A 21,968-nucleotide genomic window follows, 5' to 3' on the forward strand; every position below is an offset into this window, starting at 1 on the left:
CAGTGGTTGAGAGTCAGCCTGCCGATGCAGGGGACACGGGTTCGTGCCCCGGTCTGGGAAGATCCCACATGCCGCAGAGCGGCTGGGCCCGTGAGCCATGGCCGTTGAGCCTGCGCGTCCAGAGCCTGTGCTCCGCAACGGGAGAGGCCACAACAGTGAGAGGCCCACATGCCGCAAAAAAAAAAAAAAAAAAAAAATGATACACAGAAACAGACTCACAGGCATAGAAAACAAACTCACGGTTACCAAAGGAGAGGGGGAGGGGTAAATTAGAAGTTTGGGATTAGCAGATACAAACCACCATATATAAAATAGATAAACAACAAGGTTCTACTGTATAGCATAGGGAACCATATTCAATATCCTGTAATAAACCATAATGGAAAAGAATATGAAAAAGAATATATATATATATATATAAACTGAATCACTTTGATGTACACCAGAAACACAATACTGTAAATCGATCATACTTCAATTAAAAAAAAAAAAGCTAATAACTTAATACAGAAAAAAATTATGTTACAGATGACTAATAATCACATGGAAAGATGTTCATTATAATGAAAATGCAGGTTACAAATTAACATGATCCCATCTGGGGGTGTGTACATATATATACACACATGTACAGGAAAAAAGATTAGAAGGTCATACAGAAATGTTAGGAATTATTCCTGGATGGCAGAATTTGGTGTATCTTCAACCTTGTGCTCATCTAAATTTTTTATTATGAACACATATTATGGAATAAGAAAAAATTATTGTTTAAAGAATCAATTCTAAAGTTCTCTCAAGAGAATTATATTTTTGTTTCCATTCTTCTCATCCCCAGACAATAAAACTTTATTATTTATATCAATCGCCTTTGAAAAGACTAGGTGTTAAAAACACAGATAAATAAGGCTTTTGGCATAATGGAAAATTTATAAATAGGAAGTCAAATTGTTCAAAAACAAAGGAAAATAATTAGTTATTCACTCATATGATAAATAAAAATGCAAGGGGGCTTCCCTGGTGGCGCAGTGGTTGAGAGTCCGCCTGCCGATGCAGGGGACACGGGTTCGTGCCCCGGTCCGGGAAGATCCCACATGCCGCGGAGTGGCTAGGCCCGTGAGCCATGGCCGCTGAGCCTGTGCGTCTGGAGCCTGTGCTCCGCAACGGGAGAGGCCACAACAGTGAGAGGCCCGTGTACCACAAAAAAAAAAAAAAAAAAAAAAAATGCAAGGCCCACACAGATCAAACTGTGGTTCTGCTATTAAGGTCTTCCCAGGTAATTCTTATACAATATCCTGTAGAGTCCTTACTAAAATACAGTGTCATCAGGAATTCCATTTAAGAAAGTTGCAAAAGACTTAAGATCCATAGAGAACACTAAAAATGACAGGAAAATATTATCTAGTAGTTTTTAAGTAAACAGAACAAAATGTTCTGCTCGTAGTATTGAACGCAAAAGCAAAGAAAGATTAAAACTAGGTTTATTTAGTCTCACGTAGGAAAAAAAAATGAGAAAATACTTAGGACTATCACCTACCATACAAATAAAACTAGCTAAGTTCTCTTCTCAACCAAAAAAAGAAAGTGATTATGGGCTAAAATTTTTTCAGTTTAGAGGGATTTACAATGTAAATGAAAAAAACTTACTGTCAGTAAGAGTTACTGAAAATTACTGAGAAAGCCTGGGAATCTCTTTCCCTGAAGATCTTTTCAAATACCTACTACTCAGATATGATTTAGAATAAAACATTAGCACCACCACAAACCAGAGGCAGACAAAATGACAACCTCTCAACTTTATATCCTTTTTGTCTAGGTCTGCAGAGAGTCAAAAGATATGATATGATAGCTTATAAAATTCATAAAGAAGAAAATAAACTTGCAATGAGCAACAAAATGAAGCTGAGTCAAGTAATTTTTAACTATAAAAATGCTGACTGCTACTTTTCAAATTTTTCTGGCTTTTTTCAAAAAAATAAAGTTTACTATATAAACTGTGATTAAAAGACATTATTAAAAAAAACCCAAACACTTAACATTTAAAATAAGGAAAGTAGTTAGAAAATTTACCAAATATTAAAGCCAATCCATGAGATGTACCCACTGCTATCAGACTCGACACTGCCTGAGAACAAAAGAGAAGATTACATTTTAAGACATTACAAGGATCTTGAAATAATCAGAATTGAATTTGCTGGTTTTCTTTCCTCTAGGCACCAGATAACATACCAACTATTATAAATAAGGAAAATTTCATCTAGGAGGCAAAACAGGAAATGAAACTCAGTACATCTTATTTCTGGGAATCCCTCTAAATTTACTCTAAGGGTAACAATATTAAAATATCATATGTTCAACATTATAGGCAAAAAAATGCCACTTAACTTCCTCTAAAGCAATTTTTTGAAAAACTCAGGGGTCCACACAAAGTAAGAGGCACTTATGCTACCCAACCAAGAGCCTCCTATGAGGTGTGGGAAAGGGACAAGAAAGCCCTTATCCAGCTTATTCACAGGAGCCAAAAGGCAAGAGAAATACTCAAAACCCAGCCCACTTCCTCACCAATTGACTATCTAATAAGAAAGCTACAGGAGGAAGCTGGAAATAGTTGAAAATAGAAAAGAGGGCACTAGTGTGCTTTCAATATCCCCCAGTTCTCTATAATCACTCCACAGATTTACTATTTGGCAGGCTTGGCAATGGAGTTCAGAGCTGTTAAGTGTACTATTTACCACAAAGTGATTTTACCAAACACTGTTTTCCACTCCCTATAACCAAAGCGAGGCCAAGTCACAGAAGGAGCAAATATACTTGGGCAGGGTAGTACCACATACAAATAAATTGGGAAAAGGCTAATCATTATTTTTCTTAAGAAACGAAACAAAAAAAAAAACTGAAAAGTAACAATACACTAGAAAGAATGAGAACATTCAACACGGACGAATTTTAAACCTGATTACTGGCAGTAAATGACATGAATTAATTATCACAAAATTTATGTAATAACTTTGAATATCAGATGAATAAATCTAAGAATACCTGATCAAATAGAAAGCTTACCTTTAAAGGATTATTTAAAGTATACTTACAATTGCTGTAGGCAAGCCAGCATCTACTTTGTCCTAAATAAAATTTAAAGAAAAAGTATTTGAAAAGACATTCCCATTTTTAAGCAGAAAATGGTATAAGGCCCTCTCTTTACATATACAATTCAGATAAGAGGTAGAACCATCATTTTTGCCCCCCAAATAAGAGAAACTACAAAAGTTGTATATACCAACAAAATATACAGAGCACAAGAATAGATCGTTTTCTTTTACTGCTTCAGGAAGGGTACTGATTATAAATGAAAATGTAAAGGAAAAGAGAGAGGAAAGAGATTCTATTTTCAATAATGTGAATAAACTATAAGTACTATGGGTCACAATGGTAAGAGTACATAAAGACTTTAAAAACGGAAACATATACTAAAGACATTCTTCCTCTAAGTAGGAGCTTCCTACCCAGCAGATTATAAAATAACCCCTAAATAAAAACCATCAGCCATAAAAAGAAACGAAATTGAGTTATCTGTAGTGAGGTGGATGGACCTACAGTCTGTCATACAGAGTGAAGTCAGAAAGAGAAAAACAAATACCGTATGCTAACACATATATATGGAATCTAAAAGAAAAAAAAATGGTTCTGATGAACCTGGGGCAGGACAGGAATAAAGACGCAGACGTAAAGAATGGACTTGAGGACGCAGGGAGGGGGAAGGGTAAGCTGGGATGAAGTGAGAGAGTGGCATGGACTTATATACACTACGAAATGTAAAATAGATAGCTAGTAGGAAGCAGCCGCACAGCACAGGGAGATCAGCTCAGTGCTTTGTGACCACCTAAAGGGGTGGGATAGGGAGGGTGGGAGGGAGACGCAAGAGGGAGGAGATATGGGGATACATGTATACGTATAGCTGATTCACTTTGTTATACAGCAGAAACTAACACACCATTGTAAAGCAATTATACACCAATAAAGATGTTAAAAAAATTAAAAAATGAAAGGCAAAAATAAATAAAATAATTTTTAAAATAAAAATAAATAAATAAAAGCCAGAGCAGGGTAGATTCAGTCAGAATAAGAAAATCAAAACTTAAGTGCTAGTGCCAGCTCTTTACCAGTGACTGTGTGACCTCGGCACAGCCACCTAACCCTTCTGAGTATTAGTCCCCTTACCTACCTGTTTGCGGAAAAGGCAAACACTGCCCTAGCTACCGCCATGAGTTGTCCTGAGGATCAAATTAAATGTAAAGTATCCTATAAATGTAAGGGCGTCTACTAATATTTGGTACTTTTGTAGCTTTAAATAATAACAAGGGCCTTCAATGACTAGAACTGTAGTAGCAAAGAGCTTTCAAATGCATTTATCACATTATTTGATACTCAAACCAGGAGAGATGGATCAAACAAGTAGTATTATTCTGATTTTCCAGATTAAGAAAACAGATTAAGATTCTTAAGATTCAGATTAAGTTTCAAAGAGCTTAAATTGACTTGCCCACAATTATTCAGGAAGTGGTAGACTATGTCTAAAATTCAGGGTTTCCATTCCCAGACCAGGCTCTTTGGATCACTTCTGTATTTCTTTTCTGTCTGTCCCTGTCAATGTGCTCAATTCATTATCATAATCTCTCAGAAGGCAGAATCTATTATATCCAACTTTACAGAGCTTCCCAGGAACTAACCTAAAAAACTTACACCAGGGCATGGAACTATGAGGAAGAACAATCACCAACGCTGCTATGTACAACGTTCTGGATAGTAGGATATACTCAACTTTGTGTGGATGTGTGTGTGTAAAGGATGCCTAACATAATGCTGAACAATAAAGAAACATGCAACAAATGTTTCATAAATGATTGATTTGTGTCCTGGACAGGGAAAAAGAATGATCCAGCAGATGAAGAACATAAACTATATTCAAACTGGAACCTGAAAAATGCAATTGGAAGTCAGCTAACTTTCAAAGCTAAAACCCACAGATGTGGGAAGCAATTTAGAGGATGTATGAATAGAATTTTAGTGCTGGTGTTACGGCATCTACGGATAGTGATTCTCAAAAGCCACAGTGCATTAGAATCACCTGGGATACCCGTTAAAATGCAAATCCCTAGCTACACTTCTAGAACTAGATTCCAATTCAGGAGGTCTGGGATGGTGCCCAGAAATCTGTATTTTCATAAGTACCCTAGGAGATTCTTATACAATGGACACATTTTGCAAAAACACTATGCTAAGGTACGCCCATTATCTTAAGTGATCATAAAACGATAAATATCCTTTAAAATTAATTTGAATCAATTTTTTAACATCTTTATTGGAGTATAATTGCTTTACAATGGTGTGTTAGTTTCTGCTTTATAACAAAGTGAATCATCTATACATATACATATATCCCCATATCTCTTCCCTCTTGCGTCTCCCTCCCACCCTCCCTATCCCACCCCTCTAGGTGGTCACAAAGCACCGAGCTGATCTCCCTGTGCCATGCGGCTGCTTCCCACTAGCTATCTATTTTATGTTTGGTAGTGTATTTTAAATATAGTCACATGTCATATTACTTTGAGGAGGATTCCAAAATTAAACAATGAGGTTCACAACTCCAAAAGTTTCATCTCTCCTAAGTGTTCTCCAGGCACAGACTACAAGGCCATGATGATCAACGCCCTAGGCAGCCCTAAATAACATCACTATCCACATGGCTGAAAGCATTACTGAACAGCTATTCAGGAGAGACACCCCAAAATATAACTAGCTTTACATGTTAATAAACCAACCATCACAGAAAAGCATACAATTTAAATTGAGCTGGTAATCCAAAATTAGGAAAGCAGAGTATGAAGACTGTCACAAGAAAAGCAGTTTTCATTTTAACATACCAAAGGAGCTCAGCCATGGCAATGAAATAAGAACAGAATGCAAACACTCTGGGATTTATTACAATTTTTCCCTCCTCTTCAAGAGAAAGGAGAAACCCTTTTAAATAACAGATTTATCTAATCATTGTTCAATGTCTGAGTTTTAGTTCAGTCTCCATTATTCAAAATATTTTTAAAACTGCACAGGTGGGTCAAATGACTGTTCTGGTTCATCTTGATTTTGAAAGGAATGAATTTCATCACCTACATCAGGATTAAATTCAGAAAACGTCATGGAAATGTAATCCTCAACAGGTGGTTCCCATTCTAGCAAATATGAGCTACTCTCCACCTACAAGAGAAAGGACAATTGCCCAGGTTTCCTCCATTGCTTGACTATCTCTCTATTTAAATTGACTTCATGATATATGAGCTGGGTCAGGGTATACCAACTGCCCGCAGAGAACACTTTTTCTTTCTTTCTTTTTTATTGTTTCTTTGGGGGGTTTTTGGTTGTTGTTTTTTGAGGGGGGTTTGTGTGTGTTTTTTGTGTTTGGTTCGGTTTCTGCAATAAGAGCTTTCTCTAATAAACCTGAAGATTACAATGTGGTTATGGTGTCATGATGCCACTTCTGTATCAATCTCTTACCCTTGTGAAAAATCAAAACTTTGTCCAAACTGAATACGCAAAATACCAATTAAACTCCAGGAAAAGAACATAAAAACATATCAAAGTTCCTGGGGTATGAATCTGTCATCATCATCATTATTATTACTATTATTATTTACAGAATATATATACTGAATTCAGAAAACCAAAACTGAAAGACTGCATAAAACTACAGGCCTTGAGGCCAAAGGAAAATTTGATAAAACATACCCGAATCAGCATCTATTGTCTTGATGGACTATTAAATATTTCTGCACTTAACACAGTACTATAAATCATTTTCAAAAAAGACACAGATATTCTGTTCCAGCTATTATACACTAGCCGCATTCACCAATACCACCCTCATTTCACAACAAAGAAGCAGTAGACTTATGGGGTTTCCCTGGTGGCACAGTGGTTGAGAGCCCGCCTGCCGATGCAGGGGACATGGGTTCGTGCCCTGGTCTGGGAAGATCCCACATGCCGCGGAGCGGCTGGGCCCGTGAGCCATGGCCGCTGAGCCTGCACGTCTGGAGCCTGTGCTCCGCAACGGGAGAGGCCACAACAGTGAGAGGCCCGCATACAGCAAAAAAAAAAAAAAAAAGAGAAAAAAGAAGCACTAGACTTGGGAGCCAAAAACCCCAATTTTGAGTAACTGCTCTGCTATCTCCTAACCCAATGATGTAAGACAAGTTAATGTCACCTCTCTGAGCCTGTCTTCTCATTTGTAAAAAAGGATATGGCTTTCCCTACTTTCAAAGTTGTTAAGAGTATATGAAATAAGGTACATGAAAAGACTTTTGTGAATTATAAAAAAATCACTCAGTTGCAAAAGATTCTGATCAATCATTTCTCCATATGAAAAGACTAAAAAAACAAGCACTCTACCTCAACCAAATACACAAGACGGCAACTAAACTGAAAAGGAATTTAAAGAAAAAGCAGATAGTGTTTCTTTTAGGCTTGCTGCCATATTTCATTTAGGCACACCCGAGACTCTGGGCAGACCTTTATTTCATGGCTGCACTAATTTCTATGTCAAGATGTGTAGCTATGTCTTATGAGTCAAAAATAATCACACAAAACCCATGAAAGCCAGATTCTATTTTTCTTAAGCCTCGGGCCAAGAGAAGTGCTGTGCTTTGTTTTATGCTCATTCCTACTTCATTATGCCATTGCAGGTTATAAAGCTGGGGGAAGAGAACAAAATACTTACAGCTGCAGACACTATTTGGGCAGAAATTCCCTTCAAAAGTGAATGTCGCATAACTGATCCATGGAGTGAAAAAGAATCAGGTAATTTCTTCTTTCTTAAGAAGAAAAAAAAAAAGGAAAATGTTTAAGAATTGGAAAAAAAAATTGAAGAGGCAGGGTCGTTAAAACTCTGAAAGAAGAAAAAATAAAAACAAGAAAAGCATAAAACACTGTATTACTTTGTTAGCTCTGGTTTGCAAAGAGGTATAAAATCTAACAGTCTCACGTTAAAATGTACTGAATCCACCCTGAACCTCAAACAAGCACAAGCAGGAAAATGAATAAAGCCACCATTTCTTTTTCACTGATTCAACCTGTTCCTTGCCCACCTTAAGAAATAAGCAAGAGGTTCTGCTACTCATCAGAAGGTTGCCTATAGAGCACCCCTGCTCACATGTCTACATTATCTCTACCTGCCTTCCACCTTTGCCACCTTTCTTGCCCTACTGTTGTCTATAACGACCCTCTCATTCTCCAACCAACTGCCTCAAATTCCCTACTCATTACTTATTCTCTGATGCTCCTTTCACTTAACCTACTCATCACTGTACAAAAATAATTTAACTTTTACCAAACATTGAACTCCTACTCAATGTTACTAAACGTATGTTCTGGGAATACAAAAATAAGAAGGTCAAAGTTCCTACTCTCAAGGACCTCATATCCTAGCTAGAGGGACTAATGAGTAATTCACTCTTAAATTAAAGGATAAGTGTTAGAAAAGAAAAATAAATAAAGCACTATAGAAACAAAATGAAGAGTTTAATCCTGTTTATTAGGGAGCTATTAGGGGCAGCTATAGAAAAGAAAAGGCATCTAAGCTGGCCCTGATAGATAACTAGGAGTCTGTCAGACAACAAAAAAGCACAAGCAAAAATATGAAGATGTGGGGCTTCCCTGGTGGCGCAATGGTTGAGAGTCTGCCTGCCGATGCAGGGGACACAGGTTCGTGCCCCAGTCCGGGAAGATCCCACATGCTGCGGAGTGGCTGGGCCCATGAGCCATGGCCGCTGAGCCTGCGTGTCCGGAGCCTGTGCTCCGTAACAGGAGAGGCCACAACAGTGAGAGGCCCGCGTACCACAAAAAAAAAAAAAAAAAAAAAATTGAAGCTGTAATGGTGCACAGTGTGTGGGGAATGTGAGTACACAAAAGGCATGGACCAGGAGGACAGGAGTGGGAGTGCTCAGAGATTATGTCAAAATGGTAAGCAGGGTTCAGACAGATGCCATGCAAAGCAGTTCTGACATTACTATGTAGGCAAAAAGAAGACACCACAGCTTTTAAGCAGGTAGTGACCAAATCATCCAAAACATTTACGTTATAATGGTTCCATACAAATTTTAGGATTGTTTTTTCTGTGAAAAATGTTATTGAGATTTTGATAGGGATTGCACTGAATCTATACATGGCTGTGGGTAGTATGAACATTTTAATTAATCCATGAACATGGGATATCTTTCCATTTGTGTTTTTAATTTCATTCATCAATTCTTATAATTTTCTGTGTACAGCTCTTTCACCTCCTTGTTCCTAAACTTATTCCTAAGTATTTTATTGCTTTTGATGCCCCTGTAAATGAGATTTTTATTACTTTTTTATATATTTCATTGTTAGTTTATAGAAACACAACTGATCCAAATCAGTCAAAGTAACCTTGAGAAAGAAGACCAAAGCTGGAGGCATCACACTTCCTGATTTCAAACTCTATTTCAAGCTACAGTAATCAAAACAGGATGGTACTGGTATTAAAAAAGACACATAGATCAACGAACAAAATAAGAGAGCCCAGAAATAACCACTTGCATATATTGTCAACTAATATTTGACAAAGCAGCCAAGAACACTCAATGAGGAAAGAATATTCTCTCCAATAAATGGTGCTAGGAAAACTGGGTAATCACATGCAGAAGAATGAAACTGTACCCCTACCTCATACCACTCACAAAGATTAAACAGATTAAATACTTAAACATAAGACCTGAAACCACAAAACTCTTAGGAAAAAACAAAGGGAAAAAACTCCTCGACAGTGGTACTGGCAGCAATTTTTTGGTTATGTATGAAACCAAAAACACAAGCAACAAAAGCAGATATACATATAATATATATAAATATATATAAATGGGACTACATCAAACTAAAAAGCTTCTGCACAGCTAAAGAAACAATCAAAAAATGAAAAGGCAACCTATGGAATAGGAAAAAATATCTGCAAACCATTAACCCCATAAGGGGTGAATAACCAAAATATATAAACAACTCTTATAACTCAAGAGCAAAAAACAATCTGAGTAAAAAAATGCGCGGAGGACCTAAATAGGCATTTTTCCAAGGAACACATACAGATGGCCAACAGGTACATGAAAAGGTGCTCAACATCACTAAGCATCAGGGAAAACCACAATGAGATATCATCTCATATCCATTAGTATGGCTATTATCAAAAAAACAAAAGATAAGCATTTGTGAGGATGCAGAGAAAAAGGAATCCCCAGACACTGTTGGTGGGAATGTAAATTGGTGCAGTCACTATGGAAAACAGCATGGAGGTCCCTCAAAAAATTAAAACTAGAACTACCATGTGATCCAGCAATCCCACTTCCGGGCTGTATATTCAAAGGAAACAAAATCACTATCTCAAAGAGATATCTGCACTCTTATGTTCATTGCAGCATTATTCAAAATAGCCAAGATACGGAAACAACCTAAGTTAAATGTCCATCTACAGATGAATGGATACAGATGTGTATGCACATACATACACAAACACACACACAAAAAATGGAATATTATTCGGCCATGAGAAAGAAGGAAATCCTGCCATTTGTGACAACACTGATGGACATTGAGGGCATTATGCTACTAGAAATAAGTCAGACAGAGCAGGACAAATACTGTATGATCTCACTTATAGTAGAATTTTAAAAAGCCAAACCCACAGAAACAGAGACTAAAATAGTGACATCCAGGGGCAGGGGGAAATACAGAGATGCTGGTCAAAGGATATAAACTTCCAGTTTTAATATGAGTAAGTTCTGGGGATCTAATATACAGCATGGTGACTATAACAACACTGTGTTATATACTTCAAAGTTGCTAAGAGAGTAGATCTTAGATGTTCTCACTGCCAAAAAAAAAACAGGCTAACTATGTGAGGTGATAAGTAACCCTTCTGTGGTAATCATTTCACAATATATACATATATCAAAGAATCACACAGAGGGCAGACAGCAGAAGCAAGAAGAATTACAATACTGCAGCCTCTGGAACAAAAACCACATTCACAGAAAGACAGACAAGATGAAAAGGCAGAGGGCTACGTACCAGATGAAGGAACAAGATAAAACCCCAGAAAAACAACTAAATGAAGTGGAGATAGGCAACCTTCCAGAAAAAGAATTCAGAATAACGATAGTGAAGATGATCCAGGACCTCAGAAAAAGAATGGAGGCAAAGATCGAGAAGATGCAAGAAATGTTTAACAAAGACCTAGAAGAATTAAAGAACAGGGAGCCGGAGGAAGATGGCGGAAGAGTAAGACGCGGAGATCACCTTCCTCCCCACAGATACATCAGAAATTCATCTACACGTGGAACAACTCCAACAGAACACCTACTGAACGCTGACAGAAGACCTCAGACCCCCCAAAAGGCAAGAAACTCCCCACATACCTGGGTAGGTCAAAAGAAAAAAAGAATAAACAGAGACAATAGGATATGGACGGGACCTGCACCAGTGGGAGGGAGCCGTGAGGGAGGGAAGGTTTCTACACACTACAAGCCCCTTCGAGGGCGGAGACTGCAGGTGGCGGAGGGGGAAAGCTTCGGAGTAGCGGAGGAGAGCACAGCAACAGGGGTGCGGAGGGCAAAGCAGAGAGATTTTGGCACAGAGGATCGGTGCCCTCAGGCACACACCAGCCCGAGAGACTTGTCTGCTCGGCCGCCAGGGCGGGCGGGGCTGGGAGCTGAGGCTCGGGTATCGGCTTTCAGTCGGAGCGCAGGGAGAGGTCTGGGGCTGGCGGCAGGAAGAGACCCTGAAGGGGTTAGTGCTAGCCCGGAGGGAGTCCGGGGAAAGGGTCTGGAGCTACCGGAGAGGCAAGAGACTTTTTTCCCTTTTGTTGCCTGGTGCGCGAGGAGAGGGCATTCCCCTCCCTCCCCTCTGCCTGAGTGAGCCAGAGCCCCCGAATCAGCGGCTCCTTTAAACCCGTCCTGTCTGAGCGAAGAACGGACGCCCTCCGGCGACCTACGCGCAGAGGCGGGGCCAGGTCCAAGGCTGAGACCCGGGAGCTGTGAGAGCAGAGACAGGGAAATCTCTCTGTGCAGCCTCCGAGGCAGCGGATTAAAGCTCCACGGTCCATTTGATGTGCCCTGCGTCTGTGGAGTGCATGAATGGACAGCGAATCATCCCAAATTGAGGAAGTGGACCTTGAGGACAAGATTTAAGACTTTCCCCCCTTTTTTTTTCCTCTTTTTACAACGAATTATCTCAAATTAAGGAGGTGGACTTAGCAAGATTTCAGACTTTTCGCCCTTTTCCTCTTTTTACAACGAATTATCCCAAATCGAGGAGGTGGACTTGGAGAGCAAGATTTTTGATTTTTCCCCCTGCTCTCTTTTTGTGAATGTGTATGTGTAATCTTTTGTGTAAGATTCTCTCTGTATAGCTTTGCTTCCACCATATGTCCCAGGGTTCTATCAGTCCGTGTTTTTTTTCAATAATTACTTTTTTTTTTTTTTTTTTTTTTTTTTTTTTTTTTTTTTTTTTTTTGTGGTACGCGGGCCTCTCACTGTTGTGGCCTCTCCCGTTGCGGAGCACAGGCTCCGGATGCACAGGCTCAGCAGCCATGGCTCACGGGCCCAGCCGCTCCGCGGTATATGGGATCCTCCCAGACCGGGGCACGAACCCGTATCCCCTGCATCGGCAGGCGGACTCTCAACCACTGCGCCACCAGGGAGGCCCTCAATAATTACTTTTTAATTTTAATAACGCTACTATATTTCATACTTTATTCTATTTTACTTTACCTGCTCTTTCTTTTTTTCCTCCCTTACCTTCCTCCCTCCCTCCCTCCCCTCCTCCTTTCCTTCTTTCTTTTTCTTTCCTCCATCCCTCTCTCCCTCCCACCCTTCTTCTTTCCACTTTCTTTTTCTTTCCTTCCTCCCTCCCTCCCTCCCTCCTGTCTTTCTTTCTTTCTTTCCTTCCTCCCTCCCTCCCTCTCTTCTTCCATTCACTCTTCCTTTTGCTTTCATTCCTCCCTCCCTCCCTCCTTTCTTTCCATCCTTCCTCCCTCCCTCCTTTCTTTCTTTCTTCCTTCCTTCCTTCCTTACTTCCCTTCTTCCTTTCTTTCAATCTCTCTTTCTTTCTTCTACTAATTCTTTCTTTCTACTTTTTCTCACTGTTATTCTGAGCCGGGTGGATGAAAGGCTCTTGGTGCTGCAGCCAGGAGTTAGTGCTGTGCCTCTGAAGTGGGAGAGCCAACTTCAGGACACGGGTCCACAAGAGACCTCCCAGCTCCACATAATATCAAGCAGCGAAAATCTCCCAGGGATCTCCATCTCAACACCAGCACCCAGCTTCAGTCAACGACCAGCAAGCTACAGTGCTGGTCACCCTATGCCAAGCAACTAGCAAGGCAGGAACACAACCCCACCCATTAGCAGAGAGGATACCTAAAAACATAATAAGGCCACAGGCACCCCAAAACACACCACCAGACGTGGACCTGTCCACCAGAAAGACAAGATCGAGCTTCAACCACCAGAACACAGGCATTAGTCCCCCCCACCAGGAAGCCTACACAACCTACTGAAACAACCTTAGCCACGGGGGACAGACACCAAAAACAACGGGAACTACGAATCTGCAGCCTGCAAAAAGGAGACCCCAAACACAGTAACATAAGCAAAATGAGAAAGCAGAAAAACACACAGCAGGTGAAGGAGCAAGATAAAAACCTACCAGACCTAACAAATGAAGAGGTAATAGGCAGTCTACCTGAAAAAGAATTCAGAATAATGATAGTAAAGCTGATCCAAGATTCTATTTCCCAGATCCAAAATCTTGGAAATAGAATAGACAATATGCAAGAAACAGTTAACAAGGACCTAGAAGAACTAAAGATGAATCAAGCATCGATTAAAAACACAATAAATGAAATGAAAAATACTCTAGATGGGATCAATAGCAGAATAACTGAGGCAGAAGAACGGATAAGTGAGGTGGAAGATAAAATAGTGGAAATAACTGATGCAGAGAAAAATAAAGAAAAAAGAATGAAAAGAACAGAGGACAGTCTCAGAGACCTCTGGGACAACATTAAACGCACCAACATTCGAATTATAGGGGTTCCAGAAGAAGAAGAGAAAAAGAAAGGGACTGAGAAAATATTTGAAGAGATTATAGTTGAAAACTTCCCTAATATGGGAAAGGAAATAGTTAATCAAGTCCAGGAGGCACAGAGAGTCCCATACAGAATAAATCCAAGGAGAAATACGCCAAGACACATATTAATCAAACTGTCAAAAATTAAACACAAAGAAATCATATTAAAAGCAGCAAGGGAAAAACAACAAATAACACACAAGGGAATCCCCATCAGGTTAACAGCTGATCTCTCAGCAGAAACTCTACAAGCCAGAAGGGAGTGGCAGGACATAATTAAAGTGATGAAGGAGAGAAACCTGCAACCAAGATTACTCTACCCAGCAAGGATCTCATTCAGATTTGATGGAGAAATTAAAACGTTTACAGACAAGCAAAAGCTGAGAGAGTTCAGCACCACCAAACCAGCTTTACAACAAATGCTAAAGGAACTTCTCTAGGCAAGAAACACAACAGAAGGACTATACCTACAATAACGAACCCAAAGCCATTAAGGAAATGGGAATAGGAACATACATATCAATAATTACCTTAAATGTAAATGGACTAAATGCTCCCACCAAAAGACACAGATTGGCTGAATGGATACAAAAACAAGACCCATATATATGCTGTCTACAAGAGACCCACTTCAGACCTAGAGACACATACAGATTGAAAGTAAGGGGATGGAAAAAGATATTCCATGCAAATGGAAATCAAAAGAAAGCTGGAGTAGCAATTCTTATATCAGACAAAATAGACTTTAAAATAAAGACTATTAGAAGAGACAAAGAAGGACACTACATAACGATAAAGGGATCGATCCAAGAAGAAGATATAACAATTGTAAATATTTATGCACCCAACATAGGAGCACCTCAATACATAAGGCAAATACTAACAGCCATAAAAGGGGAAATCGACAGTAACACAATCATAGTAGGGGACTTTAACACCCCACTTTCACCAATGGACAGATCATCCAAAATGAAAATAAATAAGGAAACACAAGCTTTAAATGATACATTAAACAAGATGGACTTAATTGATATTTATAGGACATTCCACCCAAAAACAACAGAATACACATTTTTCTCAAGTGCTCATGGAACATTCTCCAGGATAGATCATATCTTGGGTCACAAATCAAGCCTTGGTAAATTTAAGAAAATTGAAATTGTATCAAGTATCTTTTCCGACCACAATGCTATGAGACTAGACATCAATTACAGGAAAAGATCTGTAAAAAATACAAACACATGGAGGCTAAACAATACACTACTCAATAATGAAGTGATCACTGAAGAAATCAAAGAGGAAATTAAGAAATACTTAGAAACAAATGACAATGGAGACACGACGACCCAAAACCTATGGGACGCAGCAAAAGCAGTTCTAAGGGGGAAGTTTATAGCAATACAATCCCACCTTAAGAAACAGGAAACATTTCGAGTAAACAACCTGACCCTGCACTTAAAGCAATTAGAGAAAGAAGAACAAAAAACCCCCAAAGTTAGCAGAAGGAAAGAAATCATAAAGATCAGATCAGAAATAAATGAAAAAGAAATGAAGGAAACGATAGCAAAGATCAACCAAACTAAAAGCTGGTTCTTTGAGAAGATAAACAAAATTGATAAACCATTAGCCAGACTCATCAAGAAAAGAAGGGAGAAGACTCAAATCAGTAGAATTAGAAATGAAAAAGGAGAAGTAACAACTGACACTGCAGAAATACAAAAGATCATGAGAGATTACTATAAGCAACTCTATGCCAATAAAATGGACAACCTGGAAGAAATGGACAAATTCTTAGAAATGCACAACCTACCAAGACTGACTCAGGAAGAAATAGAAAATATGAATAGACCAATCACAAGCACTGAAATTGAAACTGTGATTAAAAATCTTCCATCAAACAAAAGCCCAGGACCAGATGGCTTCACAGGCGAATTCTATCAAACATTTAGAGAAGAGCTAACACCCATCCTTCTCAAACTCTTCCAAACAATATCAGAGGAAGGAACACTCCCAAACTCATTCTACGAGGCCACCATCACCTTGATACCAAAACCAGGCAAGGATGTCACAAAGAAAGAAAACTACAGGCCAATATCACTGATGAACATAGATGCAAAAATCCTCAACAAAATACTAGCAAACAGAATCCAACAGCACATTAAAAGGATCATACACCATGATCAAGTGGGGTTTATTCCAGGAATGCAAGGATTCTTCAATATACGCAAATCAATCAATGTGATACACCATATTAACAAGTTGAAGGAGAAAAACCATATGATCATCTCAATAGATGCAGAGAAAGCTTTCGACAAAATTCAACACCCATTTATGATAAAAACCCTTCAGAAAGTAGGCATAGAGGGAACTTTCCTCAACATAATAAAGGCCATATATGACAAACCCACAGCCAACATTGTCCTCAATGGTGAAAAACTGAAACCATTTCCACTAAGATCAGGAACAAGACAAGGCTGCCCACTCTCACCACTCTTATTCAACCTAGTTTTGGAAGTTTTAGCCACAGCAATCAGAGAAGAAAAGGAAATAAAAGGAATCCAAATTGGAAAAGAAGAAGTAAAGCTGTCACTGTTTGCAGATGACATGATACTATACATAGAGAATCCTAAAGATGCTACCGAAAAACTACTAGAGCTAATCAATGAATTTGGTAAAGTAGCAGGATACAAAATTAATGCACAGAAATCTCTGGCATTCCTGTACACTAATGATGAAAAATCTGAAAATGAAATCAAGAAAACACTCCCATTTACCATTGCAACAAAAAGAATAAAATATCTAGGAATAAACCTACCTAAGGAGACAAAAGACCTGTATGCAGAAAATTATAAGACACTGATGAAAGAAATTAAAGATGATATAAATAGATGGAGAGATATACCATGCTCCTGGATTGGAAGAATCAATATTGTGAAAATGACTCTACTACCCAAAGCAATCTACAGATTCAATGCAATCCCTATCAAACTACCACTGGCATTTTTCACAGAAGTAGAACAAAAAATTTCAAAATTTGTTTGGAAAAACAAAAGACCCCGAATAGCCAAAGCAATCTTGAGAACGAAAAACGGAGCTGGAGGAATCAGGCTCCCTGACTTCAGACTATACTACAAAGCTACAGTAATTAAGACAGTGTGGTACTGGCATAAAAACAGAAAGATAGATCAGTGGATCAGGATAGAAAGCCCAGAGATAAACCCACGCACATATGGCCAACTTATCTTTGATAAAGGAGGCAGGAATGTACAGTGGAGAAAGGACAGCCTCTTCAATAAGTGGTGCTGGGAAAACTGGACAGGGACATGTAAAAGTATGAGATTAGATCATTCCCTAACACCATACACAAAAATAAGCTCAAAATGGATTAAAGACCTAAATGTAAGGCCAGAAACTATCAAACTCCTAGAGGAAAACATAGGTAGAACACTCTATGACATAAATCACAGCAAGATCCTTTTGGACCCACCTCCTAGAGAAATGGAACTAAAAACAAAGATAAACAAATGGGACCTAATGAAACTTCAAAGCTTTTGCACAGCAAAGGAAACCATAAACAAGACCAAAAGACAACCCTCAGAATGGGAGAAAATATTTGCAAATGAAGCAACTGACAAAGGATTAATCTCCAAAATTTATAAACAGCTCATGCAGCTCAATAGCAAAAAAACAAACAACCCAATCCAAAAATGGGCAGAAGACTTAAATAGGCATTTCTCCAAAGAAGATATACAGACTGCCAACAAACACATGAAAGAATGCTCAACATCATTAATCATTAGAGAAATGCAAATCAAAACTACAATGAGATATCATCTCACACCAGTCAGAATGGCCATCATCAAGAAATCTAGAAACAATAAATGCTGGAGAGGGTGTGGAGAAAAGGGAACACTCTTGCACTGCTGGTGGGAATGTGAATTGGTACAGCCACTATGGAGAACAGTATGGAGGTTCCTTAAAAAACTAAAAATAGAACTACCATATGACCCAGCAATCCCACTACTAGGCATATACCCTGAGAAAACCATAATTCAAAAAGAGACATGTACCAAAATGTTCATTGCAGCTCTATTCACAATAGCCCGGAGCTGGAAACAACCTAAATGTCCATCATCGGATGAATGGATAAAGAAGATGTGGCACATATATACAATGGAATATTACTCAGCCATAAAAAGAAACGAAACTGAGCTATTCGTAATGAGGTGGATAGACCTAGAGTCTGTCATACAGAGTGAAGTAAGTCAGAAAGAGAAAGACAAATACCGTATGCTAACACATATATATGGAATTTAAAAAAAAAAAAAATGTCATGAAGAACCTAGGGGTAAAACGGGAATAAAGACACAGACCTACTTGAGAATGGACTTGAGGATATGGGGAAGGGGAAGGGTAAGCTGTGACAAAGGGAAAGAGAGGCATGGACATATATACACTACCAAACGTAAGGTAGATAGATAGTGGGAAGCAGCCGCAGAGCACAGGGAGATCAGCTCGGTGCTTTGTGACCGCCTGGAGGGGTGGCATGGGGAGGGTGGGAGGGAGGGAGATGCATGAGGGAGGGGATGTGGGAACAGATGTATATGTATGACTGATTCACTTTGTTATAAAGCAGAAACTAATAAAAAAAAAAAAACGAAAAAAAATAAAAAATAAAAAAAAATAAAAAAATAAAAAAAAAAGAATTAAAGAACAAACAAACAGAGATGAACAATACAACAACCGAAATGAAAACTACACTAGAAGGAATCAAAAGCAGAATAACTGAGGCAGAAGAACAGATAAGTGACCTGGAAGAGAGAATGGTAGAATTCACTGCTGTGGAACAGAATAAAGAAAAAAGAATGAAAAGAAATGAAGACAGCCTAAGAGACCTCTGGGACACCATTAAATGCAACAACATTCGCATTATAGGGGTCCCAGAAGAAGAAGAGAGAGAGAAAGGACCAGAGAAAGTATTTGAAGAGATTATAGTCGAAAACTTCCCTAACATGGGAAAGGAAATGGCCACCCAAGTACAGGAAGCGCAGAGAGTCCCATACAGGATAAACCCAAGGAGAAATATGCCGAGACACATAGTAATCAAATTGGCAAAAATTAAGGACAAAAAAAATTATTAAAAGCAGCAAGGGAAAAACGACAAATAACATACAAGGGAACCCCCATAAGGTTAACAGCTGATTTCTCAGCAGAAACTCTACAAACCAGAAAGGAGTGGCATGATATACTTAAAGTGATGAAAGGGAAGAACCTAAAACCAATATTACTCTACCCGGCAAGGATCTCATTCAGATTCGATGGAGAAATCAAAAGTTTTACAGACAACCAAAAGCTAAGAGAATTCAGCACCACCAAACCAACTCTACATCAAATGCTAAAGGAACTTCTCTAAGTGGGAAACACAAGAGAAGAAAACGACCTACAATAACAAACCCAAAACAATTAAGAAAATGGTCATAGGAACGTACATACTGATAATTACCTTAAACGTGAATGGATTAAATGCTCCAACCAAAAGACACAGGCTTGCTGAATAGATACAAAAACCAGACCCATATATATACTGTCTACAAGAGACCCACTTCAGATGCAGGGACACATTCAGACTGAAAGTGAGGGGATAGAAAAAGATATTTCATGCAAATGGAAATCAAAAGAAACCTGGAGTAGCAATACTCATATCAGATAAAATAGACTTTAAAATAAAGAATGTTACAAGAGACAAGGAAGGACACTACATAATGATCAGAGGATCAATCCAAGAAGAAGATATAACAATTATAAATATATATGCACCCAACATAGGAGCACCTCAATACATAAGGCAACTGCTAACAGCTATAAAAGAGGAAATCGACAGTAACACAATAACAGTGGGGGACTTTAACACCTCACTTACACCAATGGACAGATCATCCAAAATGAAAATAAATAAGGAAACAGAAGCTTTAAATGACACAATAGTCCAGATAGATTTAATTGATATTTACAGGACATTCCATCCAAAAACAGCAGATTACACTTTCTTCTCAAGTGAGCACAAAACATTCTACAGGATAGATCACATCTTGAGTCACAAATCAAGCCTCTGTGAATTTAAGAAAATTGAAATCATATCAAGCATCTTTTCTGACCACAACGTTATGAGATTAGAAATGAATTACCTGGAAAAAAATGTAAAAAACACAAACACATGGAGGCTAAACAATACATTACTAAATAACCAAGAGATCACTGAAGAAACCAAAGAGAAAATCAAAAAACACCTAGAGACAAATGACAATGAAAACATGATGATCCAAAACCTATGGGATGCAGCAAAAGCAGTTCTAAGAGGGAAGTGTATAGCTATACAAGCCTACCTCAAGAAACAAGAAAAATCTCAAATACACAATCTAACCTTACACCTAAAGGAACTAGAGAAAGAAGAACAAACAAAACCAAAAGTTAGCAGAAGGAAAGAAATCATACAAATCAGAGCAAAAGTAAATGAAATAGAAACAAAGAAAACAATAGCAAAGATCAATAACACTAAAAGCTGGTTCTTTGAGAAGATAAACAAAATTGATAAACCATTAGCCAGACTCATCAAGAAAAAGAGGGAGAGGACTCAAATCAATAAAATTAGAAATGAAAAATGAGAAGTTACAGATACCGCAGAAATACAAAGCATCCTAAGAGACTACTACAAGCAACTCTAGGCCAATAAAATGGACAACCTGGAAGAAATGGACAAATTCTCAGAAAGGTATAACGTTCCAAGACTGAACCAGGAAAAAACATAAAATATGAACAGACCAATCACAAGTAATGAAATTGAAACTGTGATTAAAAATCTTCCAACAAACAGAAGTCCAGGATCAGATGTCTTCACAGGTGAATTCTATCAAACATTTAGAGAAGAGCTAACAGCCATCCTTCTCAAACTCTTCCAAAAAATTGCAGAGGAAGGAACACTCCCAAACTCATTCTATGAGGCCACCATCACCCTGATACCAAAACCAGACAAAGATACTACAAAAAAAGAAAATTACAGACCAATATCACTGATGAATATAGATGCAAAAATCTTCAACAAAATACTAGCAAAGATAATCCAACAACATATTAAAAGGATCATACACCATGATCAAGTGGGATTTATCCCAGGGATGCAAGGATTCTTCAATATACGCAAATCAATCAATGTGATACACCATATTAACAAATTGAAGAATAAAAACCAAATGATCATCTCAATAGACGCAGAAAAAGCTTTTGACAAAATTCAACACCAATTTATGATAAAAACTCTCCAGAAAGTGAGCATAGATGGAACCTACCTCAACATAATAAAGGCCATATATGACAAACCCACAGCAAACATCATGCTCAATGGTGAAAAACTGAATGCATTTCCTCTAAGATCAGGAACAAGACAAGGATGTCCACTCTCGCCACTATTATTCAACATAGTTTTGGAAGTCCTAGCCACCACAATCAGAGAATAAAAAGAAATAAAAGGAATACAAATTGAAAAGAAGATGTTAAACTGTCACTGTTTGCAGATGGCATGATACTATACATAGAGAATCCTAAAGATGCCACCAGAAAACTACTAGAGCTAATCAATGAATTTGGTAAAGTTGCAGGATACAAAATTGATGCACAGAAATCTCTTGCATTCCTACACACTAATGATGAAAAATCTGAAAGAGAAATTAAGGAAACACGCCCATTTACCATTACAACAAAAAGAATAAAACACCTAGGAATAAACCTAC

At 38.4% G+C, this 21,968-nt stretch overlaps 1 protein-coding gene across 2 annotated transcripts in view; it reads right to left on the reverse strand.

Moving 5' to 3' along the window:
* VPS8 (VPS8 subunit of CORVET complex) overlaps nt 1-21,968 on the reverse strand; it is a gene marked incomplete at its 5' end in the record, with an annotated part of 289,040 nt that overhangs the window by 255,726 nt on the left and 11,346 nt on the right. The window contains 3 exons of one of the 2 annotated variants that reach the window (XM_079705529.1): nt 2,068-2,122; nt 3,087-3,119; nt 7,766-7,859. In XM_079705529.1, coding sequence (XP_079561655.1) covers nt 2,068-2,122; nt 3,087-3,119; nt 7,766-7,859 — 182 coding nt within the window. The remainder of the gene's footprint in view (nt 1-2,067; nt 2,123-3,086; nt 3,120-7,765; nt 7,860-21,968) is intronic. The other variant, XM_079705530.1, reaches the window with a different exon arrangement.

This window comes from Hyperoodon ampullatus, assembly GCF_949752795.1.
Source record: "Hyperoodon ampullatus genome assembly, chromosome: 5".
In the NCBI taxonomy this organism is placed as follows: Eukaryota; Metazoa; Chordata; class Mammalia; order Artiodactyla; family Ziphiidae; genus Hyperoodon; species Hyperoodon ampullatus.